This window comes from Muntiacus reevesi, chromosome 22 (assembly GCF_963930625.1).
Source record: "Muntiacus reevesi chromosome 22, mMunRee1.1, whole genome shotgun sequence".
Taxonomy (NCBI): Eukaryota; Metazoa; Chordata; class Mammalia; order Artiodactyla; family Cervidae; genus Muntiacus; species Muntiacus reevesi.
This window is the reverse complement of record NC_089270.1, coordinates 2,787,731-2,814,123: the sequence shown is the minus strand read 5'-3', so window position 1 is coordinate 2,814,123 and position 26,393 is coordinate 2,787,731. Positions and strand designations below refer to the sequence as shown.

At 62.4% G+C, this 26,393-nt stretch overlaps 1 protein-coding gene across 1 annotated transcript; it reads left to right on the top strand.

Annotated features, from left to right (window-relative positions):
* The first annotated feature begins 203 nt into the window (after positions 1 to 203).
* CPZ (carboxypeptidase Z) lies at positions 204 to 25,431 on the top strand. Its single transcript, XM_065914097.1, has 11 exons — positions 204 to 400; positions 5,619 to 5,651; positions 6,788 to 7,162; positions 9,331 to 9,543; positions 11,354 to 11,550; positions 12,080 to 12,241; positions 12,543 to 12,701; positions 19,223 to 19,358; positions 21,035 to 21,174; positions 24,211 to 24,310; positions 24,985 to 25,431. The coding sequence occupies exons 1-11, from the start codon at positions 316 to 318 to the stop codon at positions 25,317 to 25,319; spliced, it is 1,935 nt and encodes a 644-aa protein (XP_065770169.1). The 5' UTR covers positions 204 to 315; the 3' UTR covers positions 25,320 to 25,431.
* The last annotated feature ends 962 nt before the right edge of the window (positions 25,432 to 26,393 follow it).

The following is a 26,393-nucleotide window of genomic DNA, read 5'->3' as shown; positions in this document are numbered from 1 at the left end:
GTCTGGTCCAGGGCAGGCCCGGCCCCCGCCTCCCCGGCTCCCCCACAGGCCCCGCGGTCCAGAAATCGCGGTTACTAGGCAGTATCAGCGGGGGATCGGGAGGTCATGTGGGAGGCGGAACCCAGCCCCGCTGGGGGCTCTCACCCCTGGGGGCGGAGCGGCGCCTCCGGAAGCGGGCGCGCTCGCGGCTCAGCGCGGTTCCTGGCGCCGCCGCTGTAACCCGACTCCGCGCCCGCGGGGGGCGGGAGCCGAGCGGCGCTGCGCCCCGGCCCGAGTGCCACATCACTCGCCCGGCCGCCCTGCCCGCCGCCCACCATGCGGCCCCCGCCGCCGCTGCTCCTCACCATGCTGGTCCTCGCCGCCGCCCGGCCCGGGTGCGAGCCCGCCTGGGGCCCCGAGGGTAAGGCGGGACCTCCCGGCCCGGGGGTGGAACTCGGCGCCCCCGGAACCGCCAACTTTACCCCGCGGGACCCGGGGCTCCAGAGAACGTCCCCCAAGTGGGCACCCTGTGAACCCTGGACCTGGGACTCTGCACAGGAGGGGGCGCCTGGTTCGCTGAGCGCAGCCTCGCTGGGACCCCGGGGTGGCCGCACACGCAGGTTGGGGTTCAGCGGAGATGCCCAGCTCTCGGAACCCGGGGCTCCAGCGGGGACTTCTTCTTGTTCTGGGCACCGCCGGCGGAGGGGGGCGGAGGGGCGCCCTGCAGGCAGGGTCCGAGGGAGCAGGTGCCGGGACTTTGCAGGAAGAGAGGGCATCCGAGGTCCCCAGTCCTTCCAGGAAGGGGGCAGTCTCTGGACCCCTCCCTCCCAGCTCCGTGATGTGGACAGCAGCGTCTCCAGAAGCGGGTGCAGAGGGCCAGCGAGGGGGTGCGGTCCCTGATGGGGAAAGGGGTGCTCCTGGAGGATTCTGGGGGCAGGGGACGGCGGGACTCAGGGAGCGTCCAGGGGCTGTCCCCCTGGGAGGGTGATGGGAGGCACCTGGGAATGGGGGTGTGGGGCGGGGGCGGGGGGCCAGCTGGGGCCTGGGCTGTGGTCCTCACCACACTGCCTTCTGGGTGGGCCTCAGTTTCCCTTCACACTGAAAGGTGAGGGTGCGTCTGGTCCACCGCCCTCAGGGTCCTCAGCGGCAGACACCTGTGACCCGGACTGCGGGGGGGTTCCCTCCCACACTGGGGTCTGGGCGTGTTGGATTCTGAGTCTCAAGCGCCGGAGGTTTGTGGACACCTGAGAATTTGCTGGCACCAGCCAGGTGGGTTGTGCCAGGAGCAAAGAGCCCCCGCCATGTGCCAGGCCCCTCTCTCCCTTTCCTTCTCTCTCAGCTCAAGTTGAATTTTCTCTCCACCTCTGTCCCACCTTCACCTCTTCCCTCCCCCACTTTCTACAGAAAGGCCCCAGGCCGGGCCGTGTGTCTGGGTGTGTCTGAGTGTGTGCCCGCACTTGTGTGCACACGCGGGATGCAGAAGGTCATGCAGAGGGTGTCATGGGTGGAGCCTCCCCCGAGACCCCAGGAAGTGTCCACTATTATAGGCTTGTCAGGGAGCACAGACCCCCTCCTCCAGGAAGCTCTCCCTGACCTGCCCTTTTCCCAGGGAGAGGTGCAGACCCTCCTCTGGACCCAGGCTGCCCCTTCCTCACCTGGAGGCTCGGGCAGGTTGGGTCTCTGTCTTCCCCTCCATGGCGGCATCAGTGCCTTTTTCTAGAATAATTCCTTTTTCCAGTGGGATCTCCTGACAGTTGAGCATGTGTGGTCCGTGGAAGCCCAGCGGCTTTTCCAGACCGCAGAGTGACGAGGGCAGGGCTGGGCAGCTTGACTCCGGGCCGCTATGTCCAGGACTGTCCTTGTCCTTCCTGTCTGACTGTCCATGGGCTCAGAGCAGGCAGGCCTAGACCCTCCCCCCTGCCCGTCCCTTGTCTTCCTCCAAGTCTTTATCAGGAGCCTGGAATTTGAGGCAGTTTCCATGCTTTGAGGGGCCATGCAGGTCTGGGTTCAAATCCTGAATTCTCTGGACCGCTGTGTGCCCTTGGGTCGATGGGCCGACCTCTCTGACCTCATTCTGTTATTGTTGCCCATCTAAGACACCCCGACCGCGGCAGTCTTGCTCCCTTGGTCGAAGACACGCTGACACCTTGTGGTCAAGAGGTGTAACGGTCACGTGTGGACTCTGCTCAAAAGCAGCCTTTGGACAAGCGCTGTCCAACACGCTGATGCCAACCCCAAAAACATTGCCTAACGTTTCCCAAAAGCTACTCGAAAGAGATAATGAGAAACAGGTGAAATTAAATTTAAGAGTGAATTTTCTTTAACCTGATACAGACACAACATTGGGGCTTCCCAGGTGGTGCTAGTGGTAAAGAGGCTGCCGCCAAGCAGGAGATGCAAGAGACCCGGGTTCAGTCCCTGGGTCCGGAAGATCCCCTGGAGGAGGGCATGGCAACCCACTCCAGTGTTCTCGCCTGGAGAATCCCGCGCACAGAGGAGCCTGGCGGGCGGCAGTCCGTGGGGCCCTAGGGAGTCGGACACGACTGAAGTGACTTAGCACGCATGTGCAGTATCGTTCCGGTGCTTTGTCATCAATATAGAAATCACGAGTGAGCTATTTTGCATTCTTTTTTTAGTGCCAGGTCTGCAAGTTGGTATTTTACACCCGAAACACACGTCCGTTTCAAGTCACAGCATTCAGGTGCTCGATGCCCACGCGGGGCTGGCGGCTACCGTCCTGGATGGGGCGTCCTCTCAACCCCACCCCGGCTCGAGCTCCCCCAAGGCCCCCAGTGGGGCTTGCTTGTTGTTTTGAGTCCCCCAAAGATACGTTGAAGTCCTAGGCGCCCCCCCATGCCTCCGACTGTGACTTGACCGGGACCCGGGGCCTCTGCGGGTTTGGCTGCATTAGGAGGAAGGCGCAGGCTGGGCTCTGAACCCCGTGACTGCTGTTCTTGGAAGAAGGTGGGAATTTGGGCACAGCACACCGGAAGGAACATGGGTGACCGAGGCAGGGGTTGGGGTGATGTGGCCTCAGCTGAGGGTTGCTGGGGGCCCAGGAGGACTCTGCCCCGATCCTGCGGAGGGGCGCGGCCTGCCAGCAGCTTGATTTCGGGCGTCTGGCCTTCAGAACCGGGAGAGGATCAAGGCCCGTTCCACCAACCTGTGGGTCTTCGTTACGGCCGTCCCGGGAGGTGAGCCCGCCGTCTCGCTCTTGTTCCTGGTAGCCACGCTGGAGGCGTCGGTGACCTCGTCAGTAGATGCTGCTCCCCTGTCCATCCCTCTGGGCACCTTGATCTTGTGGGCGGGTCACAAGGGGCCGTGCCCCCTCCTTCCTGTGCGGCCCCGGCCACTGTGTGCTGGGCCCTCACTAGACCCTGCCGTCAGCACCCCCTCTGGGACCCTCCAGCAAAATGGTGCCAAGGCGCCCAGTCGTGTCTGACTCTCTGTGACCCCATGGACTGCAGCCCTCCAGACTTCGCTGTCCATGGGATTCTCCAGGCAAGAATCCTGGCGTGGGTTGCCATTTCCTCCTCCTGGGGATCTGCCCAACCCAGGGACGGAACCTGCATCTCTGGCATCTCCTGCACTGGCAGGCGGATTCTTTACCACTAGCACCACCTGTGAGCAACAGTGGATACTCCTGTTATCACCCCCATTTTACAGATGGGGAGACCGAGGCCCAGAGAGGAGCTTAATTCCCGAGCTTCAGCTTTCTCATCTGTGACTTGGGGAGGCTTGAAGCCACGTGCAACCAGGAGGGATCCGCTTGTCAAATCCACTCACGTCCAGGCAGCTGAGTGGGCCTGATGTTTTGAAGGAGCTGGAGTGTGGGTAACTGCTGTGTTCCAGCCTCCTCCGTCTGCATTTTCCTGTGGCCAGCAGAGGCCCCAGGGCCAGTGGGAGTTCTGCTCACCAAGTCTGAGTGCGTCTTCAGGTTTGCCCGCTTGGCTCTGGGCTGGCACGCGGCAGGCACAGACTTGGCATCCGGATACAGGTGTGAGGAGGGGTGGGGCCTTGGCGGGAGCCGTTGATCTGGGGAGGCCTGGGGCTCCCGAGCTGACAAGTGTGGCGTCGCACGGGTCGGTGAGTGTGAATTCTGAGTGTGAGTGCTGGGCATGAATGCTCCCAGGGGGGGTCTGGCTTCGACTGGATCCATTTGTCTGTTCCCCGAACGCAGATGGGCAGATAGCGCAGCGTCCAAGCAGAGACCGGGGTGGTTTCCCATCCTTCCTTTATTTCCATGTTTTGGCACGTCTTCACGCCTCCTTGGGCTGCAGAGGGCAGTGGACACAACCTGGGAACAGCTTAGACCGGAAAGGCATGGAGTTGGGTGATGGGAGTTGGGCACGTGCTTGGAAGTTGCCAGACAAGCAGGGGACTCAGGGCGCCTGGGGTTCTTACCCACTGCCAGCCCCGTCCCAGCGCGTGCAGCAGGGGACCCAGGGCGGGGTGGCGGGCAGCTGCAGCCCCTTCTGTTGTGTTGAGGGGCAGCCCTGTTGCCTGGATGCTTCAGGAAAATTGCCCGAGTGGTTCCAGCCGGCTGGGACCCCTGGAGTCCTTGGTGACAGGGCGCCTTGAACGTCTCCTTCTCGCGACGGCTTAGGGAGTTGGTCCGCGGGGGTCAGGGGCTGTGGCTGCCCCGTCCTCGGTGGGGGAACCGTGGTCTGTGTCGGGGGTACTGTGTGTAGAGGCGGCTGCTCCGCTGGCCTAACAGGCCCCCCACCTGTATCCCCCGCTGGGGGCTCACGTGTGCTCAGGCAGGCTTCCGTGACCCGGGGTTGTGAAGTGAGTCCCTAGAAGCAGCCTCCATCCTTGTTGGACCGTGGTCCAGGCCTGGGTTCCAGATGAAGATTGGGGTTGTGACACCTCCCCTCTGGTCCCAGCGCCTTCCCCGCTCTGCCCGTCTCTCTGCCCACCCCCCCACCTCCCTCTGCACCCACTTCTGATTTCTTGTTTCCTGCACGTCCACCCCCCACCCGCCCTTCCCCTGCACCAGCTGAGCCACAAGCCTGATTTCTGTCTCTCTTGGCCCTCCCAAAGCCCTCGGGTCCTGCCTCTGACGGGAGGCGGGGGGCACCTGGCCGGCGGCGTTGGTTGATTGGTTTCAGTGGGCTTCCCAGGGTCTCACTGTTGGTTCACGTGTGCGGGGCTTGGGCAGGACCCTGGAACTCACGGTTCCAAGGACAGTTTGTGGGTACGTCCTCGTCTCAGGAAACGGGCCGGCCCACTGCAGGGTGTCCGGAGGGGAGAGGGCCACAGCCCACGTGAGTTTTGGGGGGACGAGGAATCCCGAGGGGTCAGAGTCAGGAGCGGGGGGCCTGGTACAGGCTCTGAGGGCTGTTGGTAACACATGTGGGAATCTGGGGAGAACTGGATCAGCTGCAGGAAGCTGGAATCGGCCCCAGTGGATGTATTCACACCGCGGTGTTCGGCCAGCAGTCCAAGTCAGGGCTCTGCCTTCTGTTAGGGAAGCCGAGTGACCTGAGACTCAGTCTTTCCACCCGTGGGATGGGGGGGACGGCCATGTGGATGTCAGAGGGTGGCTGTGGCGGGGAGGGTGGAGGGCTGGGGGACCCGCCCTGTGAGGAGCAGCGGGATTTGGGGACGACCGACGGTGTCACCCTTTCTCTCCACAGGTGGATGCCCCGGGTCGGCAGCTTCGGACAGCGGTACGTACCTGGACCGCCTGGTTTTGTTTTGTGGGAGTGAATGCAGACCCTCCACGCTGTCGAAGCCTTTGCGGGGGCAGAACCTGGGGTTCTGCAGTGGGTGATGAGTAAGAGGGCCCGTTGATCAAACGCAGACCCAATGAAAAGAGCAAGAAATCAGGCAAAACGAGAGAGGGAGGCCCTTCCCTCTGCTCAGTTGGGCTCCCACCCGTGGCTCTGCCCTGGGCTCCAGCGGGGGGTCTCTTCCATCCCTTCCGCTTCACGCCCCCACCCCAGGCGGGCTCGAGGAGGTCTGGGGTCTGACCTGACGTGCGCATGTGCCGCACTGGCTGGCTCTGCACCCTGTGTGTTCTCGGCATCTGCTGAGTCCACGGCTGGCACAAGCCCCTCCCTGCCTGGCCCTGAGTTCCTCGTCCCTAAAGTGAGGAAGGGAGCACGGACCTCCTGGGATGTGGATCTGGTGTATCAGAGGTGCTCAGAGCAGGCATATCTTCAAGGCTCCTCCTGCCAGATTTGGGCATTGGGGTATCCTGAGCAGGACTGGATTTTTTTATGTTTAAGTGAAAGTGACAGTGCCTCAGTCGTGTCTGACTCTCTACTATCCCAGGGACTGTATAGTCTGTGAAATTCTCAGGCCAGAATACTGGAGTGGGTAGCCTTCTCCAGGGGATCTTCCCAGTTCAGGGATCAAACCCAGGTCTCCAGCATTGCAGGCAGATTCTTTATGAGCTGAGCCACCAGGGAAGCTGGTAAAGAATTATTTTTTTCTTTTTAAGTAGGACAATATTTTTGCTGAACAGAACTCAACCATGTGCCTTAACTAGGCAACCCCTTGGCCAGACTGGCTTTCCTGGGCCCAGTCCAATGGACGTGGAAGCTGAGACCCAGAGCGGCCTGCCGGGCCCTCTCATGGGTCAGCCTGGGGGCCGTCTCTGGTCCTCCCGAAGGCCCTGGCTCCGTCCGCTGTGGGCCTTGTCCTGGCTTCTCTGTGCCGCCCACCCCTGCAGGTTCCGGTCCCGAGTGGGGTCGGCTTGGGCAGAGCGGTGCTTAGTAGGCAAGCGTCTGAGCACATCCCGGGGGGGAGGTCATCATGGGAGGGAGCGCCCCGGTGACCCCGCCGTCCCCCCTCCCACCAGCCACGTGCGTGGACCTGCAGCTGCAGAGCTGCGGCGACGTCGCCTACAACCGGACGGCCTTCCCCACGCCGCTGCAGCACCGGTCCCGGGCGGCCGTGGAGTCCAGCTCCGAGTACGTCCTGCTGAGCGTGCTGCACCACCTGCTGGAGGGCCAGTGCAACCCCGACCTGCGCCTGCTGGGCTGCGCCGTGCTGGCCCCGCGCTGCGAGGGCGGCCGCGTGCGGAGGCCCTGCCGCCACGTCTGCGGGGCGCTGCGCGAGGCCTGCCAGCCCGCCTTCGACGCCATCGACATGGCCTGGCCCTACTTCCTCGACTGCGGCCGCTACTTCTCGGGCCCGGAGGAAGACTGCTACGACCCCCTGGAGAAGCTGCGAGGTGGGCTCCGGGGGGGCCCCGCGGTGGTGACCGGCTGGGTGGCCGGGCGGGCCCACAGGACACGCGTCGGGAGGGCAGTGCCTCGGCCAAGGCGGAGGCCCTGGGCGCAGGAGCCTGGCTGGGAGGGCAGAGATGTGAGTCCTGGGTGGCACTCCCCGCCCATCAGAGAACCGTGGGGTACTGGTGTGGGGGAGCCTGTCCCTCTTGAGGCCTGCCTGGCAAAGCCTGTGATCGGCTGTGGCTGCTCCTGAAAGATCACACGTGGGATATTGGCTGGAGCAGCAGCCAGACATCTCAGAGCGGGGTCCGGGGAACCCTGTGGGCTCAGGGAAGCCACCCAGAGGGGCTGCGGAAACGGGCTTTGGTTTCTCAGACAAGTGAGTGGAGGTGTGGCATGGGCAGCCCCGGTGGTAGTGAGCCCCCCGTCTCCGGGGGTGTGCCAGGGGCTCCTGGGGACACGTGGCTGCGATGTGGGGGGATGGGTGACGAGTGCCTCTGCAGGTCTCCCTGTCCCCTGGCTGGGCTTCCGGAGTGAGTGAGACGGGATGGCTCCAGTAACAGTGGGAGCCTCGGTGGCCCGCGAGGAGAGCCCTCTGTGCTGGCCCGGACCACAGCCCCCGGGGTCGCACGCAGCTCCTGAGAGCTGGGAATGTGGCTCCAGTGACTGGGGATTTAAGTTTGATTTTCCTTGATTGTAATGAATTTGAGCTTAAGTGCAAACAGCCACCTGCGGCCAGTGTGTGACACCAGGCGGTGTGGGACAGTGGCTTCCGGCGTCTCACGTAGTGACGTCACAAAGCTCCCAGGGAAGTCCACATGATCTGGGGTCAAGTGTCACACACGTGTTGTCTCATTAAGACCCCACAGTGACCCTGAATACGGGTGCCGCCGTTTCACAGATGACCAAGTGGAGGCTCTGGGAAGGCCACCAGCAGCAGGGTGGGGGCTGGTGTGAGCCAGGCTGGCCACTGATGGATGGATGGGTCGATCAGTCCATGCGCCTGATGGTTCTCAGGTGCCCGCTGTGTCCACGGCTCCCGGCTGGCAACCAAGGTGGTGGGGGGTGGCTCTCAGGGGCGCCTCGGGCTGGCCCCCAGCGAGCCCCGGCTTCCCGCTCTGCCACTCACTGGCTGTGCAGAGCTCGGGGCTGATCCTGGAGCTGAATCTGGGAGGGAGATGGGAGTGCCGTCTACCTGCAACTTCTTTTTGACTCAGTGGCCCATGGGCCACACTTTACAGGCAGACAGGGGCCGTCCGCCCGGGAAGAGGCAGGAAGTGTGGCCGGGTGGGGTCTGAGAGGCAGAGGAAAGGAGCCCGACATCACTGTGGGGCCAGGCCTTCCCGCCCTGGGGAAGCCCGCAGAGTGGGCTGGAGGGAGTTTATTTTGGGCCAGTCTGCCACCAAATTGCTGGTTCCGTCTGCTTTCTTCTCCCTCAGAAACCATTTTGAGCAGAAACGAAACCACAGGGCAAGTGAGACGCTTGGGAAAACTGTCCACTGTTCATGCCCCTGCCCTCCAAACCAGCCCGCTGGGACCTGCATCTTCCCGTGCAGACACCCCATGGGAGGAGGCGGCAGGGAGCCCCTGGGCCAGCCTTGGGGTGCTCCTGTGAGCGGGAGGGGTCCTGCCAGCTGGTCTGGGGATGGCTGTGATAGACAGCCTACCTACGCCTGGAAGCCCAGACTGTATCCTGAGCAAGCTTTGCAAATTTGGGGGATAAAGCATACCTTTGCTACCCCCTCCCTCTCCGCTCCCTACCCCATCACCGCTGACGCCAGACACCTGGGACACAGAATCACCCGAAGTCAGAAGGCAGCCAGACCGCGGTTTTCCTTGAGGACCCTGTCCCTATGCCTCTGCCTCGTATTCTGCCGCTCTGTATGTTACGAAATTTCCAAACTAACCACATACCCTGCTCTTCACCGACGCTGGGAGCCGCGTGGCTGTGTACGTCTGTCGGGGGCTGTGACTCGCTGTCCACGTCAGGCTTCGCAAAGGGAACTTTAATTACAAACGCAGACACGTCATGTCTGGGGAGCCATCCGAGGGGCCCGTGGGGGTCCCGACACCCCGGGCTCCCCAGGGCGGGGCCGGGGGTGGGGGTGAGGGCCGCGGCAGCCCCGAGCTGACCCCTGGTGCCCGTGCCCACCTCCCCCTCCGCCCCCAGGAGGCCTGGACATCGAGGAGGCACTGCCCTCGAGCCACCCGCACACCTTCATTCAGTTCACTCACCACTCCTACGCCCAGATGGTGCGCGTGCTGAAGCGGACGGCGGCCCGCTGCGCCCACGTCTCCAAGACCTACAGCATCGGGCGCAGCTTCGACGGCCGGGACCTGCTGGTCATCGAGTTCTCGAGCCGGCCTGGCCAGCACGAGCTGAGTAAGCCGCCGCCGCTGTTGGCGGGGGTGGGGCAGGGTGAGTGGTCTGGGCTGGGAGAAGGCACCGGCCCGCTTGGCCTTGGGGCGCACGAGCCGGTGCCCGGTCCTAATCAAAGCCCCACGTTTGGGGGACGGGGTGGGTGGGGATTCGGGGCGTGCTGGGGGCACTGGGGTGCTGGCCACATCCCACCAGGCGTGTGCGCCCACTGCCACAGCCACGCTGGGCGTTGGGGAGGAGGCGGCCAGGGGGGTCCTGGCCCTGTGGGTGTGGGCTGCAGGCGTCTCGGGGCTTGAGGTGAGGGGTGTTCGGTGACCGCAGGCCCATCGGGCCTTGTGCATCTCTAGTGAAAAACTTAACTGTGCGTTTTGTTGTTTCTGCAACTTGCCCTTGTGCACCTGGACTCCAGGCAGGTATGTGGGCGCTGGGTCCTGGCCCCTGACAGCTCCTCCTTTGAGTGGCTTGGTCCAAATTCACAGAGCGTCTTCCCGTTTATTTAAAACCCAAGTCCACTTCAGCTCCTAGAAGGCTAGGTCCAGTTTGGAGCTGGGGAGCCACGTGGGAAGGGCTGGAGCTTACTGTCCCTGGAGCCGTGCTCCTGCAGGCCTCAGGGCGGTCAGACCCTGCCCCAGTCCTGGTTCACCTGCCGTGACTGGGAAGGCCCTTCCAGGCTGCAGCGCAGATGCTGGAACAAATGACCGTGAAGCACCTTCAGGGGCAGGTCAAGGAAAAGGCGCTGGGCTCCGGGGTGGGGCGTGGGGGTCTGGCCCCGGAAACCCCGATGTTCTGGCAAAGACTCGGTGCCCTGGCTGGTCGGCCTGTTTCCTGGGAGGCGAGGCAAAGATGAGTACCCCGGCTCTGGGGCACCAAGAGCAGCTGGGCGCAGGGTCCCAGGCCTTCTCCCCGGCCCCTCAGCTCGCCTGTGCCCGAGACCCTGCGGGTCGGACAGGATCAGTCCGATCTGGCCTTGGGAGGGACTCCCGCTTGAGTGGGCGCAGCTGTGGAACATGGGGGCGGGCGGTGTCCTTTGTGAGGGGCCAAGGGTGGTGACTGGTGTGACAGCCTCTGGGGCGTCTGTGCGCTGGGGCTGTGGGAGGGACAGGGCTGCACTCAGCCTGGGAGGGAGAGGCCGTTTTCCACGTGTTCTGTGCGGGGCTCAGAAAGGAGAGGTGACTCATCCAGGGTCCACGTTAGCAAGACCCTGGGCTCCATCCACCCGTCCACGTATCCACCCATTCTTCCACCCACCTTCATCCCTTCTTTCTTTCCTTTCCTCCTTTCTTTCATCCTTCTCTCTTCCTTCATTCTTTTCCTCCTTCCACCCAGCGATCCTTCCACCCACCCATCTTTGCTCCGTCCTCACCCATCCATCCATTCTTCCATTCACCCTTCCATCCAGCCATCCTTCCATCTGTCTTCCTTCCTTCCATCTACCCACCTACCCATCCCTCCATCTATCCATCCCTTCACTCGAGGGCCACCTGTCTTCCCGTCTAAGCACCAGTGTCCACTCTCCTCTATTGCACAAGAGCAAGGAGTGGCCGTGAATGAAATTCACACAGGTCGATGGTAATCTATATGGTTACTAACCAATTATCGTTGATCCATCACACTAGTATTTAAGGCTCTACATCACTGTTGAGCTCAACGAAAGTGGTGGCCTTGATGAGACCTCGTTAATCACAGAGACACTTGGGCCAGAACAAGCGTGAATCGGTTCCATAACAACAGGCTGCCCTTGCCATGTGGGCCCTCAAGTTTCCGGGGACCCCGGAGACGACCCCCAGGTCACTGTACCCCCTTCCCCCCACAGTGGAGCCGGAGGTGAAGCTCATCGGCAACATCCATGGCAACGAGGTGGCGGGCCGCGAGATGCTCATCTACCTGGCCCAGTACCTCTGCTCCGAGTACCTGCTGGGCAACCCTCGAATCCAGCGCCTGCTCAACACGACCCGCATCCACCTGCTACCCTCCATGAACCCCGACGGCTACGAGGTGGCGGCCGCAGAGGTGAGTGCCCCCACGCCGGCCCCGCGGCCGCTGCCTTCCACACGCCCCGTCCGTTCACCCACTCGCGGTTGTGGAGGCTCTGTGCCCCTGCCGTCCTGGGTAATAGGGACTCAGCGGGCATTCATATGGGCAAAGTCCTGCTTGGCGTGGGGACCGATGATGGTTATTCTGTGGCGGCTTAAAAGGTGACCTGCCCTGTGGAAACAGGATGAAACGGGGGTGGGCGGGAGGAGCCAGGGCGTGCGCTAGCCGGAGCGGAGGGCCTCTTGGAGGAGGTGACCCTGAGCAGGGCCTGCAGGGCGTGGGCAGCGAGCTGTGCATCTTTGACGTGGGGCACCCCAGGCGGGGCACAGCCAGCCGGCGCGGGGCCTGAGGTTGGAGGGCCAGCCTGGAGGTCAGGGAGGTGGTGGATGAGCTCCAGAGTTCATCTTGTGAAATTAGAGAGAACCCCGCCTGCCGTGACTCCCAGCCCAGCCTTGCGCCTCCGTGGGCGTGCTGACCCCTGGCCGGGGGCCGTCCTGTGGTTCAGGGTGCCGGCTACAACGGGTGGACCAGCGGCAGGCAGAATGCGCAGAACCTGGACCTGAACCGAAACTTCCCTGACCTGACGTCCGAGTACTACCGCCTGGCCTCGGTCCGCGGCGCGCGCAGTGACCACATCGCCATCCCCCAGCACTACTGGTGGGGTAAGGTAGGAGCCCGCTGCCGCCCTTGAGGGCCTCTGTTTATTCCGGGACCCTCGGGGGGTCCTGTCCCTACTGAAAGCACCCAGAACCTGGCAGGTGCCTGGTGACGGTGCGTGGGAGGGCTGCCTGGAGGAGGTGGCATCCTCAGGAGGTGGGGGAGGAGAGTTCCACACCCAGGATGGGCACTTGGGGAACACCCAGTGGGGTGGGGCCCGGGCGGAATCCTAAAGCTCGGGTGTGGGGCTGAGTGATTGGCGGGGAGGCGCCTGGCCCCGACGACTGTCTCCTTCCCGCCCCCCTGGGCAGGTGGCTCCCGAGACAAAGGCAATAATGAAGTGGATGCGGACCATCCCCTTCGTGCTCTCGGCCAGCCTCCACGGGGGTGACCTGGTGGTGTCCTATCCCTTCGACTTCTCCAAGCATCCCCAGGAGGAGAAGATGTTTTCTCCCACGCCCGACGAGAAGGTGAGAGGCTGGGCGGGTGTGCGGTGGGTGGTGCCCCTGGGGGGCCTGAAGTCCTTCGGCCCGGAAGCGAGTGAAGCTTTCCAGCCTTCTGAACCATTCGGAGCCTTCCAGACCCAGCTCCAAGCCCCCTCCTCCAGGAAGTCTTCCAGCCAGCTCCCTCCCTACCTCCTCTGGCCACCCCACCTTCCATCAGTGTCTCCTCCGGGAGCTCCTGGGGTGGGGACCCTGGCTGAGTGCCCTCCCCACACAGGCAGCCCCGTGTGTTGTGTCCCAGGGGAGGGCGCGGCCCCGGGCGGTGCCGGCAGAGGGCAGTACTGTGCTGTGCATGGCGCCCGGCCAGCTCCTAGCGCCTCCCCCATTGTGGGCAGGGCGGTTTGCTAAGGGTCAGGCGCTTCCCTGATGGCTCAGCTGGTAAAGAATCCACCCGCAGTGCGGGAGACCTGGATTCCATCCTTGGGTTGGGAAGACCTCCTGGAGAAGGGAAAGGCTACCCCACTCCTCCAGTCTTCTTGGGTTTCCCTGGTGGCTCAGCTGGTAAAGAATCTGCTCGCAATGCGGGAGACCTGGGTTCGGTTCCTGGGTTGGGAAGATCCCCTGGAAAAGGGAACGGCTCCCCACTCCAGTATTCTGGCCTGGAGAATCCCATGGACAGTCCACAGGGTCGCAGAGAGTCAGACACGACTGAGCGACTTCTTTCACTTCTCAGGCACCCCGGGAAGCAGTGGGGTCCAACTAGGAGTTCTGGTCACCTGGGCCCGGAGGAGGCCCGTTTCCCCCACCAGTCAGAGCAGCAGGGGATGAGACCTGGGATGCTGGCTGGACCCCTCTCTGGTCACATTCTTCCCTTCTCCGGGGGCACCCCTGCCTGATGGACACCAGAGCTGGCCTTCTGGAAGGGCATGGGAGCTGAGGAGCCCGAGGCCAGCGAGGGGGAGCGAGCTTTGCTGGGTCACCCCCTGGAGCTGAGCTGCGCCAACTGCCCTGATGACCCGCAGCCCCCCGGGCCGATTGTGCCCGGCCAGGAGCAGGAGTTTCCCGCCCTCGCAGGAGGATGGAGCTTGCAGGTCTTCCCCTGACCAGCACGGGGAGGCTCCAGAAGGTCTGAGCCGGGTCACTAAGGCTTGGCCACTAAGCGGGCCCGCTGCAGGTCCAGACTCAGGGCCGAGGGACAGGCCTGGCCGCTGACACCTTCTCAGACCTTCCCCACGGTACTGGGGGCAGGGCGGGGAGCGTGGGGTGGGTCCTGGATGGACAAGTGCCCGGGCCGGCCCCCATCTTATTCTGCTCCCGTGGTCCCTCAGGGGTCCCCCCTGCCTCACCCAGCCTCCTAAGCCTCCCCCTGCAACCCACCACCGTGAAGAGGACAGGGCCCTGAGCTGCAGGCCTTCGCCTGGGGGGAGATGGAGCCAGACTTGGGCAAGGACGAGGAGGTGTGGCCTCGGCCAGGACAGGGGGCTGCCCGGGAGGCCGGGGACAAGCGAGGATGGGGTGTATGTGTGTGTGTTTGTGTGTGGGGCGGGGGGGCGGGGGGCCCGCAGCCTGAGGGTGGACTTTGAGAAGGGCGTCCTCCAGGGTCAGCCACCCCTGTGGAGCCGAAGGATGAGGTGGGGACACCCCCAGGCTCCCAGGAGTGAGGCTCAGGGCTGTGGGCAGTGGGAGCTGGGGGGCCAAGCGGGCACGGGCTGAGCCCGCCTCCTGCAGCACCGGGGGAGTTCTGGGGGGAGTTCTGCTCACCTGGGGGCTGCACTGTCTGTGTCACCTGTGTGTCCCCAGTGACTGTCCCTGCCTGCATCCGTTCTGGCACCCCCGCCTCTCTGCCATTCATCACATGCCCAGTCACTCAGCCACTCACCCAGTCCCTCACCCAGTCACCCACTCACTCACCCATTCACTCAGCCACTCACTCAGCCACTCACCCAGTCACCCACTCACTCACCCATTCACTCAGCCACTCACCCATTCACCCACTCACTCACCCACTCACTCAGCCACTCAATCACTCACCCACTCACTCACTCACCCATTCACTCAGCCCTCACCCAGTCACCCACTCACTCATCCACTCACCCAGTCACTCACCCAGTCACCCACTCACTCACCCACTCACTCACCCATTCACTCAGCCTCTCACCCAGTCACCCACTCACTCACCCACTCACTCAGCCACTCAATCACTCACCCATTCACTCAGCCCTCACCCAGTCACCCACTCCCTCACCCACTCACTCACCCACTCACTCAGCCTCTCACCCAGTCACCCACTCACTCAGCCACTCACCCACTCACTCAGCCACTCACCCACTCACTCACCCACTCACTCACCCACTCACTCAGCCTCTCACCCACTCACTCACCCACTCACTCAGCCACTCACCCAGTCACCCACTCACTCACCCATTCACTCACCCATTTACTCATCCACTCACCCAGTCACTCACCCAGTCACCCACTCCGTCACCCACTCACTCACCCACTCACTCAGCCACTCACCCAGTCACCCACTCACTCACCCATTCACTCACCCATTTACTCATCCACTCACCCAGTCACTCACCCAGTCACCCACTCCCTCACCCACTCACTCACCCACTCACTCAGCCTCTCACCCAGTCACCCACTCACTCACCCATTCACTCACCCATTCACTCAGCCACTCACCCACTCACTCAGCCTCTCACCCAGTCACCCACTCACTCAGCCACTCACCCACTCACTCAGCCACTCACCCAGTCACTCACCCACTCACTCAGCCACTCACCCAGTCACTCACTCACTCACCCATTCACTCAGCCCTCACCCAGTCACCCACTTACTCACTCATTCACTCAGCCACTCACTCATTCACCACTCATTTACTCAGTTTACCCACTCATTCACTCATTCATCACTCAGTCATGCATGTCCTCATTCCATCACTCATTCGCTCACTCACTAATTCATTCACTCACTCACTCATTCATTAACTCACCCACTCACTCATCACATCCCCACTCACTCATCACATACCCATTCACCCACTCACTCACCCATTCACTCACCCACTCACCCAGCCATCCACTCACGCACCACTCACTCACTCATTCATTAATTCACCCACTCACTCGTTCATTCACCCACACACTCACTAATTCACTCACTCATTCACCACTCATTTACTCAGTTTACCCACTCATTCACTCATTCATGTCTTCATTCCATCACTCATTCACTCACTCACTAATTCACTCACTCATTCATTAATTCACCCACTCAGTCATTTATTCACCCATCCACTCATTCATTTCCTCCCTCCCTCACTGATTCACTCACTCAGTCACTCACTCATTCATTTGTTCACTCACTCATCACATACCCAGTGAGTGAGTTCACTCATTCATCACATGCCCAGTCACTCAGCCACTCACCCAGTCCCTCACCCAGTCACCCACTCACTCACCCATTCACTCAGCCACTCACTCAGCCACTCACCCAGTCACCCACTCACTCACCCATTCACTCAGCCACTCACCCATTCACCCACTCACTCACCCACTCACTCAGCCACTCAATCACTCACCCACTCACTCACTCACTCACCCATTCACTCAGCCCTCACCCAGTCACCCACTCACTCATCCACTCACCCAGTCACTCACCCAGTCACCCACTCACTCACCCATTCACTCAGCCTCTCACCCAGTCACCCACTCACTCACCCACTCACTCAGCCACTCAATCACTCACCCATTCACTCAGCCCTCACCCAGTCACCCACTCCCTCACCCACTCACTCACCCACTCACTCAGCCTCTCACCCACTCACTCACCCACTCACTCAGCCACTCACCCAGTCACCCACTCACTCACCCATTCACTCACCCATTCACTCAGCCACTCACCCACTCACTCAGCCTCTCACCCAGTCACCCACTCACTCAGCCACTCACCCACTCACTCAGCCACTCACCCACTCACTCACCCACTCACTCACCCACTCACTCAGCCTCTCACCCACTCACTCACCCACTCACTCAGCCACTCACCCAGTCACCCACTCACTCACCCATTCATGCACTCACTAATTCACTTACTAACTCACTCACTCACTCACTTATTCATTCATTCACTCACCACTCATTCACTCACCCATCCATCACTCATTCATTTCCTCACTCATTCATCACTCCTTCACTCATTAATTCACCCACTCACCCATTTATTCACTCATTCACTCATTCATTCATTCCCTCCCTCCCTCACTCATTCCCTTACTCAGTCATTCTCTCACTCACTCACTCACTCACTCATACACTCACTCACTCACTGACTCCTACAACCAGCACACGCCTAGTACCTGGAGAGGTGCCGGCTTCTATGCTTGGAGCTCTGCAAGTACTCCTGGAGTGGCTGACTGTCTCCCTTGCCTGGCCTGCTCCTGCTGTGACTGTGGCATCAGAGGGCAGGGTCAGCATCTGGGTGAGGCCCTGTCCTCCAGGCAGCAGGAGCCCCTGGGCACCAGGCTTAGGGTCTCTGGTTCTCAGGGGCAGACGCGTGAAGATGCCTCTAGGGGGGAAATCCACCTCAACGAGTCCCCACAGAGTCAGAACACCGAGTGCCTTCCCCACCAGCCATCAATCACTGATCGATCAGCCTTCAGACCTGCAGCCAGCGGTGGTCTCTGTGGAAACCAGGGTCCCAGGAGAGGCTTGGGGAGTGGGGGAGCAGGAGGAGGGCCTGAGCAGGATGTCCAAGTCACACCCCCAAGCTTCCCTGGTCCCCAGTAGATGCGGGCTGGTGCCTCAGGGCAGCATTCAAGGCTCCCAGGCCAGACAGGGCTGCCTACCTCGCCCCTCTGTCTCCTTACACACCTGCCCCTTCTGCCAAAAGCCTGCTCCCAGCCCTGCTCAAGCTCTGTCCTGCTGTCCAGGCCCTCCCTGGCCCAGCCCACCCCGCAGTGGGAAGGAGCTACTTTATCCAGGTCCCTGGTTGGCTGGCCCTTCTCTCTGACCCTGGCCCATGTTCCTGAGGTCCAGCCAGTTCACGTCTGCCCCTCCTAGCAGCCCACTGCACCCCACCTTGTTTCTTTGGGAGTGATCATGATCTCTGTATCTTCCCCACCCACCCACACCTGGCACCTGGGCAGAGCTCCTGCCCCAGGGCAGGCCTGATCCCAGCCAGCCTGGGGCTCGAGCACCCTGGGGTGGTGGGGACTTTCTCTGCTCTCCTGAGGGGCTGACTGACAGGTGACAGGAGGAGGCTTCAGGGCAGGATAGAGAGAGACCAGGAGGGAGGATCTGAGGGCAGATCTTGGAGAAGGGCAACCCCACCAGCCAAGGTCTGACTGTTCAGATGGGTGATGGGTACCAGGCGGAGTTCCAGAAACCCCGAAAGCACCTGGATGCCTGCCTGAAACGGCTGATGTTGATCACAGGTGGCAGCGGCTGCTGGCGGGATGGCAGTCCTCGCTTGCTGACCTTGGTGACTGCAAGATGCCCACGGGCTTGTATTGGGGGACTTGGGTTGTGTCTGTGGGACCAAGTTGAAACTGCAGCCTTACCCCAAGAAACCGGACCATCCTTCTCCAAACCGCAGGCCCTGGGTCTGAGTCTTCAGGAGAGACCTCACCCTGGCCTGGAGCAGCCGCTCATTGCTGACCCCACCTGCCCACCTCCCCTTTTCTTAAAGAAGGGTCCTCATGAAAGGACACACCTCTCCTGGGGCCCGGGGGCCCTAAACAGGCCCAGGGCAGGCTCACTGCTCATCCATCTGGCCCTTGCTTGGAGCCTCCACCCTGGGTCAGACCTGTGTCTGGTCCTGGGACATACAGATGGCTGAGTCCAGTCTGGGAGGAGGACCTCGGGCCTGCGGGGGTGAGGGATGTCATGAGGGGAGCTCTGGACTGGAGGAGGCCAGTGGGGGAGGGGCTCTGCACCCCCCAGGAATCCGGGCCACCCTCCAGGCCCTGCCCCCAGGCTCCCTCCCGCCCAGGGGGTGGCAGACCCTGAGCTGCGTCCTGTGTGGGACCACCAGACACAGTGGAAACTGGGGACAGGTTATGGCAGCAGGCGGGTGGGCTCCTGCAGCGACTGGTGTCCCCTGGGGAGATGAAGTGGTGAATACCATAGACGTTCACGTGGGCGATGAAGGAGGTAAAAATGAGACCATCCCAGCCCACTTCCCCACCTGCTTACTCCCAAGGCCTGCCCTCTGCACAATGGCAGGAAATGCTTCATAAATTGCAAGACCAACCTCCAGAATCCTGCCAGCGTCCCTGCACGGCGACCCTCTCTCGAGGGGAAGCCCACGCTCCCTAGCCTGGTGTGCAGGGCTCCGTGACGTGTCGGGGTACCCACCTCCGGGCCTTTGCACATGCTGGGCCCGCGGCAAGGACACCGCCCCCTCCCACCTGAGCTGCAAGCGTCCCCTGCGGCGGTCCCGCCCACAGGAGGTACCTGCCGCCTCACCCTCCGCCCCCAGCTCAGAGGGCATCCCGCACGGCGCCCACCTCAGCCCTCGCGGGGACCTCTCCGTCTCCCTTCCAGATGTTCAAGTTGCTGGCCCGAGCCTATGCCGACGTGCACCCTATGATGATGGACAGGTCGGAGAACAGGTGTGGGGGCAACTTCCTGAAGAGGGGCAGCATCATCAATGGGGCGGACTGGTACAGCTTCACCGGAGGTGCGCGGGGCTGGCGGTGCTCGGGGCTGACGGGGGCGGGGCCTGGGGCGTGGCTGGGTGTGGGTGGGGCCTGGATGGGGCGGGGCCTCGGGTGGAGGCGGAGCCTGGGCGGGCCGGAGCCCATGGGAGCGTGGGGGCGGGGAGGGGAGGGGCGGGGCCCGGGGCGGGGCGGAGCGAAGCTGGCCTGGGGAAGGACTAGACTGGGGGTCAGGGCTGGACTGGGGCTGGAGGGAGGGAAAATTCCTGTGTCCCGGAAGGGCCAGACTTCCTGTTGCCTTTTCTGCGGTTTACTTAATGGTCAATTACCATCTCATGATCCCACCCGTGACCAGTTCGCCTTTTGCGGGTTTTGTAGGATTGCTTGATGGAGTACAGCGTTGTCAGTGAAGCTGGAATTTTAGAGAAGTGAGGAAGGGCGTTTAGTACTATATAAATACTAAGGGCCAACCGTGTGGGATGTTCTTACAGTGAAACTGTATTCGTTGTTTCTCTGAAATGCGGGAGCAGGTGGCTCCCTGAGTCATGGGGTCCCTGAGGGCTGAGCCCACAGGCCTCCACGCTGGCATGACGCTGAGTATTCACGTCCCTTGACAATAGGGGAAATTGGGCTCAGACAAGAAAAGGGCCAGCTCGAGGGCCTCGGCACGTGGCAGAGCTGGGACTCACCCTGCCTGTCCCCCGACTTCTCCTGGGGGCTGGACAGGGCAGCACCTCAGCTCCTGTTCCAAAGCCGTGTTCACCCAGTGCCCCTGCTGCCCGTGGTGGCACATGTGGTCCTTCCCCAGAGGGGGCAGGGTGGCTCTCTCTCTCCAGGACCCAGACACATGGGTCCCCTGATCCTCGGGGGGGAGGGCTTCAAGTCTCAATCATGACCTCTCAGTGGGATCTGTAAAGGGCCCACTGTGGGGCTGAGCCTGGGAGAGGCAAGTTGGGCTCCCCACCCACAGGGCATGAACTCAGGGGGGTTAGGGGCCAGTGGCCAGGGACAAAGGGGCCATCTGTAGCGGGTGGAGTGAGGCCTCACTGCGAACTTGAACAGTAACTCATGAAGGGTGGCTGCTGGCTGCCAGGGCTTGGAGAAGGCCCTGAAGCTCTGAAGGTCCAGGCCCCAGAGCTGCCTGGAAGCTTCTGCTGTACAAGACCTCCCATGCAGTTGGGGTGGAGGGTAGACTCGGGGTTGGTGGGGGGGAGACGGTGGTCAGACCAACCTACTCCAAAGCCTCTGTGGCCTCCCAGGTTGGCCATCAGCCTCCCTGGGCTGGGCTCCCCCAGAGATGGAGGTCAAAGGACTTTCCTCCCTGGACTGTTCTTGGGACTGTCCAGATAAATGGACGCTGTTATCAGTTATCAGGCTGGGGCAGGGGCCGCAGCTTGGACCCCAGGGTCATGTGTGACCCCTAGCATGAGCCCAGCTTCTCTGCTGGAGGTGGACTAGTTCCTTACCCTGCGATGGGCCATACAGATGGTAGGGGAGTCCATGGATGGGGGCGCCAGACCACTCATTCCCCAGCCCAGTCCCCCCTTCCCTGGGACCCTCGGTGGGAGCTGTCTGCCTCCGTCTGTCCGGCTGGGAGGCCAGGATAGGACCGGCCCCTCCCAGCTGCCCAGCCCGGGGCCCCGCGGGGGCCGGTGTTGAGGACCGCTCGCTCAGCTGCCCCCATCCCGCTGTGCTGCAGGCATGTCCGACTTCAACTACCTGCATAGCAACTGCTTTGAGATCACGGTGGAGCTGGGCTGCGTGAAGTTCCCCCCGGAGGAGGCCCTCTACACCATCTGGCAGCACAACAAGGAGCCGCTGCTGAACTTCATGGAGATGGTGAGCTCTGGGCGCTGTGCCCCGACCCCACCTGGGGCCTGGCATGGGGAGGGGGCCCAGACCCGGGCCCTGTGGCGAGCGACCCCCTGGACTGGGACACCGGACGGCGGGGCTCGGCGTCCACGCGGTCACATAGTTATGCTGCACTTGCTTCTTCGTTAACCGTCTGTGTTCATGATCGAAGGCTCACTGGACCGCTGTCCTCCCCTAGGCCCAGCCTCGGGGTGGCTGGGGGTGCCGGAGGGGGCATGCATCAGGGTGCCCAGTGCAGCAGGGGTCTCTGTGAGGGGAGTGCAGGGGCCAGTGAAGCCCAGGGGAGACCCCGACCCAGCCTTGGAGGCCACAGCTCTCCTTGGAGGAAGGACCCACCCAGGAGAAGTAGGGGAGGTCATGCCATGGGACAGGGACCCTCTGGCAGAGGGGGTGGCGTGGGTTATAATTCAGTGGGGGTGTTAAGACCATTGAGGGTCCCATGGTCAGAGTGAGGGGCACAGCCCTGGGAATGGGTGAGCCCTGGCTGGGAGCAGGCCTGGAGGGGACAGCTGGCAGCAGTGTGCGGGGTCGTGAGGCAGGGCCTGGGTGCATCTGCCCCTCAGGCTCGGAGGGGAGGACACGGGCTCCTGGGGTGGGAGTGGGGCAAGAGGATTGAGGGGTGACCCCCTCATTATGGGCTGAGAGCCTCCAGAAATAAGCGTGCTTTGAGTGAGGGGCCCTCAGAGAGCATGTCTAAAGTCACCCCTCACCGGACCTAGAGAACCAAGGCTCCCGGTGGTCCAGTGACCGTGTGGGGACCCAGTGAGTGCCAAGGTCCCGCCACCCCTCCCAGCCCTGCCCTCCCCTCAGGCCCTCATCCCCCCTGCCGGGGATGCTGTCCTGATCTGAATAGGGTAACACTCGTGCCAGGGACACAGGAACTCAAAATGGAGAGTGATAACGGTGGTTTTGTGAGAAGCCTCTGCTTTTTGCTTCTTCCCGAGCATCTTTAAGAATCATAAAAATGGCGTGTTGCTGCCACGTCGCAGTGAGGAGCAGGCCCGAAGAGAGGAGCAGGATTGCCCGAGGGAGACCGCGAGGGGCTGAGTGCACAGCACTCTACAGTCGGGGCCCCCTACCCCAGCCCCCGCCACGCGGCACCGGATCCTGCCACGAGGCCTGGCTGGGAGATGGGGCCCAACGTTCAGTTGGAGGAACGATGGTGCTGGGGAAGGACCGTGCCGGTCGGGGGCCCCTGGGCTCCCATCCGGGATCACGGGGGCTCTGATATAGCCAGAGGAGGAGACAGAGAGGGTCAGAGAGTGACTGCGCTGCTCCGATGTCATCGGCCACTGGAACTCAGATCTGCCTGCCCCAAGCCCCAGTTCCATTGTCGAGGCCCCTCCCTTCTAGAAAGATCAGGAACTTCCTTCCAGCGGGGAGTGAGCCGAGCCTCTGGGCCTGCAGCTGCGGCAACAGGGAGGGAGCAAGGCCCCGGGTGACAACTGGACGTTGTCAGCATGGGGTCCTCCTTGGCGGCTGTGCCAGCGACCTTGCTGCTCGGGGCCGGTCAGCATCAATAATGGCTCCCAGCCAGGCCTCCTCGCGCGCCCCGCTTTACGGCCGTCTGGTGGAAATGACTCTTAAGGAGCCTTAAATGGGGCTGGGATCGCTCTGCGGATATTGCATGTGAAGGCTCGGGCATAAAGATTTAATAGCAAGCGCGATGCTGCGGACGGCCGGGCAGCATGTGGCCGAGCCTGGCTGCCCCCCAGGATGGTCCCCAGGACAGCCGCCCGGGTCTTCTGATAAGGATCTGCCTGTCACGTCCACTGAGGCCTTTCCCCAAGTGATCCTGACCAGGCCCGGGGGGTGGCGTCCACCTCCTTCTGGTTGAAGTGGCAGGGTGGGGGCATCTCTCCTCCTCTGCCTGAGAGCTCGGCGTGCCTGCTTCTGCAGGACGATGACCATCCGCCTGAGAGCAGGGACGGACCAAGAGCTCGCTGGAGGCCCTTCTGTGTGTCTGGCCTCTGCTCTCGGGTTAGGGGGCAAGGGAAAAGGCAGACGGTGACATCACAGTGAGATCAGAGCTGGGAGTAGGGAAACCAGGACTGTGGGTTCCCCAAGGAGGCCCCTGATGTGACCGATCATCAGGGAGGGCTTCCTGGGGGAAGAAGAGTGTGAGCCGTGTCTGGAAAGGGGAGAGGAATAGGTCAGGCGTTGTGAGCAGAGGAAGGGCTGGGATGGAGGCTGGCATCCCTGGGCGGCCCTGGAGGAGGGAGGGGCAGCCTCCAGGGACAGCATAGCCCCCCAAGCTGAGTTGCCCTTCCCACCCAGGCGTCCTGGCCTCCTCTGACGTGAGGAGGGTCGACCTCTGGTTGTTTCCAGCTGATAGAGCCAGGGTTCTCAGCTTGTTCGTTGCACGTCGTTTTAGGAGAACTGCGCAGAGGCTCTGGGAGGTGCTTTCTTTGCCAAGTGTGGCTTCCTGTCCTGATGGTGACGTGTGCGTGAGCTGCGGGGCGTCTGCTTGGACACCGCCCGCGCTTAGGACCAGCCCCCCGAGAGGGTGGGGCTGCCCTGCCTGCAGCTCATGCTAATTCTTACTGCCCGAGGTGGGCACAGCAACCCTCTGATACAGATGGGGAGGGGGGCCGAGACACCCAGGTAGCTTGCCCGAGGTCAGAGAGCCGGTTGGTGCCTGGCCGGGACCGACACCAGGGTCCCAACCTTCGGGCCCGTGTCCTCCCGCTGCCTTCGGGACCCCAGCCACACCGGCCCTTGTTACCCAGGCAGGAGGCTCAGATGTGTTCACAGGTGGGCACGAGGGGTCTGCTGCTCAGGGCTCAGGCGATGTTGTCGGCCAGACCCCCCTGAGCTGGCACTGTGGGCTGTTCGCACACGTGGAATGGGGTTGATTGTCACTGGGGGAGGACCCCAGCGGTGGGCTCCTCACTGCTCACCCTCGCTTCACAGACGAGGGTTTCCCTGGAGACAGGCTGGGTGAGCTGCCGGGCCCTCAGGCGGGTGCAAACCATATCCCCAGCCTGTCCTTGGTCCGCTCAGGTACACCGGGGCATCAAAGGCATGGTGATGGACAAATTTGGCAAGCCGGTCAAGAACGCCCGGATCTTAGTCAAGGGCATCCGCCATGACATCACCACTGGTGAGCATTTTCTGGGGGCTCCCGCGGGGCTCTGAGTGTGGGCCCCTGCTCCATCTGTCCACTGCTGGCCTGGGGGGAGGGCGGGGCTGGGCGACCCTGGGGGTCCGTGTCCACCTCGAGCTGTGTCTCCTGCAGCTTTGAGCCCAGTGGGTAGGGACACACGCAGGTCCTGACTGCTAATGACCGTCGATGTGGATTGTGCGTTCCTCGAGAAGCGACCGCTGGGCAGACGCCACCATTGTGGAGGGAGCCTGTTAGTTCATATCCCAGAGATTCTATCCCACTGATAAGCTGTGTGTCCTCGTGGGCTCTGGGTGCCCTCAGGGATTTCAAAGCTGGTTTGAAAAATGCCCTGTGATGTGTGCTCCTGGAGGAAACAGTCCAGAGAAAGGAGGGCTTGTTAATTGTGTGTGGGCGGGGGGAGGGGGGCAGTGTGTGGAGTGGGATGGACTGTGAAGGCTTCAGAGAGGAGGTGTGCCTAGGCAGGGCTTTGAGGGATGAATAGGAGTTTGCCAGAGGGAGGCGATAGGAAGGACATTCCAGGCCCACACAGAGGCGAGTGCACCCTTGGAGTCTGCTGCCCTCCAGGCGGATTCCCCTTGGCCCCCAGTGACCCCGTCTCAAGGCTGTGTGAGCCCAGGTCCGAGAGCCGCTCTTCTTCCATATGTCTGCAGCCCCAGATGGTGACTACTGGAGGCTGTTGCCCCCCGGGGCCCACATCGTCATCGCTCAAGCACCCGGCTACTCCAAGGTCATCAAGAAAGTCATCATCCCTGCCCGGATGAAGAGGGCTGGCCGCGTGGACTTCATTCTCCAGCCGCTGAGGACTGGACCCCAGAAGTTCCTTCCCGGATCCCGGAGGGGTTGGCCCGGAGAGGAGCCCCAGGAGCCCGACCAGGATCCCCTGGGGGCCCGGAGACAGCCCACGACAGGCGGCAGCAAGCCCTGGTGGTGGTCCTACTTCACGTCGCTGGGCCAGCACCAGCCTCGCTGGCTGCTCAAGTACTAGGCTTCCCGGCCCTGCCGGACACGCGGGCCACGTCGTCTCCTGCTCTTGATACGTCTTCCAGAGGCGTCCCATGAAGCCGCCTCCGTCTCATTAAAGTGTTTCTCTTCCCCTCCCACCGCGATGAGAGGCTCTGTGTGCGCGACCCGGCGTGGCCACTGGAGGAGAGAGGCCGCCTGTCCTGCCCGCCTCCGGGGTCCCGGACACAGGTGCCTCTGGCCCCCAGGCGGCCGTCCCAGGGCGGCCCTGCCAACCCTTCTGTGCTCAGCCCATTCCCAGACAGGGAGGCCTCGAATCCAGAGGGGCCTCGACACTATAGACGGACAGAAAGCCGAGGTTCAGCAGGGGACGGGATGCCCTGAGGCCACACGGAGAGGGTGGTGCCGGGCTGGGAGCTGAGACTGATGGCTGTGTGTCTGGGAGGATGTGGATGCAGGTGGGAGGTGAGGGAAAGCTGGGGGAGCCTGGTTGGGGAGCGGGGCACTGTCTGACCCCCCAGGAGGTGCCAGGGTGATCATAGTCTCCAGGGCAGGTGAGCTGGCAAAAAGTATCGTCCAGCAGTCACCCTCAGAAGCGCCTGACTCCAGCAGGGAGGGTCCCTCCTCAGCCCCCTCCTCATCCTGTAAGGAAAGCATCTTAGGTCCCCGCAGGACCCTGTCTTGTCCACTTCTGAAGTTCGGTGCATCTGTCCATCCTGGGAGCTGTCGGACGGGGAGTGAGAAGGCCGAAGAGGAGGCCCATAGAGAGGGTGTGCTGGTCAGCGAGGGCTGCATAGCAAAGCCCTGCAGACCACGCGCACTCGTCTCCTGGTCTTGGAGGCTGGGAGTCGAGTCAGGGTGTCGGCAGGCTCCTTCTGCTCCAGGCCTGTGTCCTTGGCGTCTAGACGGCTGTCCTCACCCCGTGTCTTTTCATCCTGCTCCCTCCACCCCTGTCTGTCTCTCTATCCCAATGTCCTCTGTTTATGTCTTATTGGATGGGGGCCCACCCTGAGGGCCCGATTTGATTTGATCCCTGCTGTCTCCAGATATAATCGCGTTCACAGGCACTGGAGCTTAGGACTCCAACATATAAGTTCCG

What these genes read in the sequence shown, in the direction of transcription:
- CPZ (XM_065914097.1), top strand. Translation starts at nt 316, where the DNA reads ATGCGGCCCCCGCCGCCGCTGCTCCTCACCATGCTGGTCCTCGCCGCC. An exon ending in CTCCCACGCCCGACGAGAAG is followed by an intron (nt 12,702 to 19,222) that starts GTGAGAGGCTGG and finishes TCTCCCTTCCAG; the next exon opens with ATGTTCAAGTTGCTGGCCCG. An exon ending in CTGGTACAGCTTCACCGGAG is followed by an intron (nt 19,359 to 21,034) that starts GTGCGCGGGGCT and finishes GCTGTGCTGCAG; the next exon opens with GCATGTCCGACTTCAACTAC.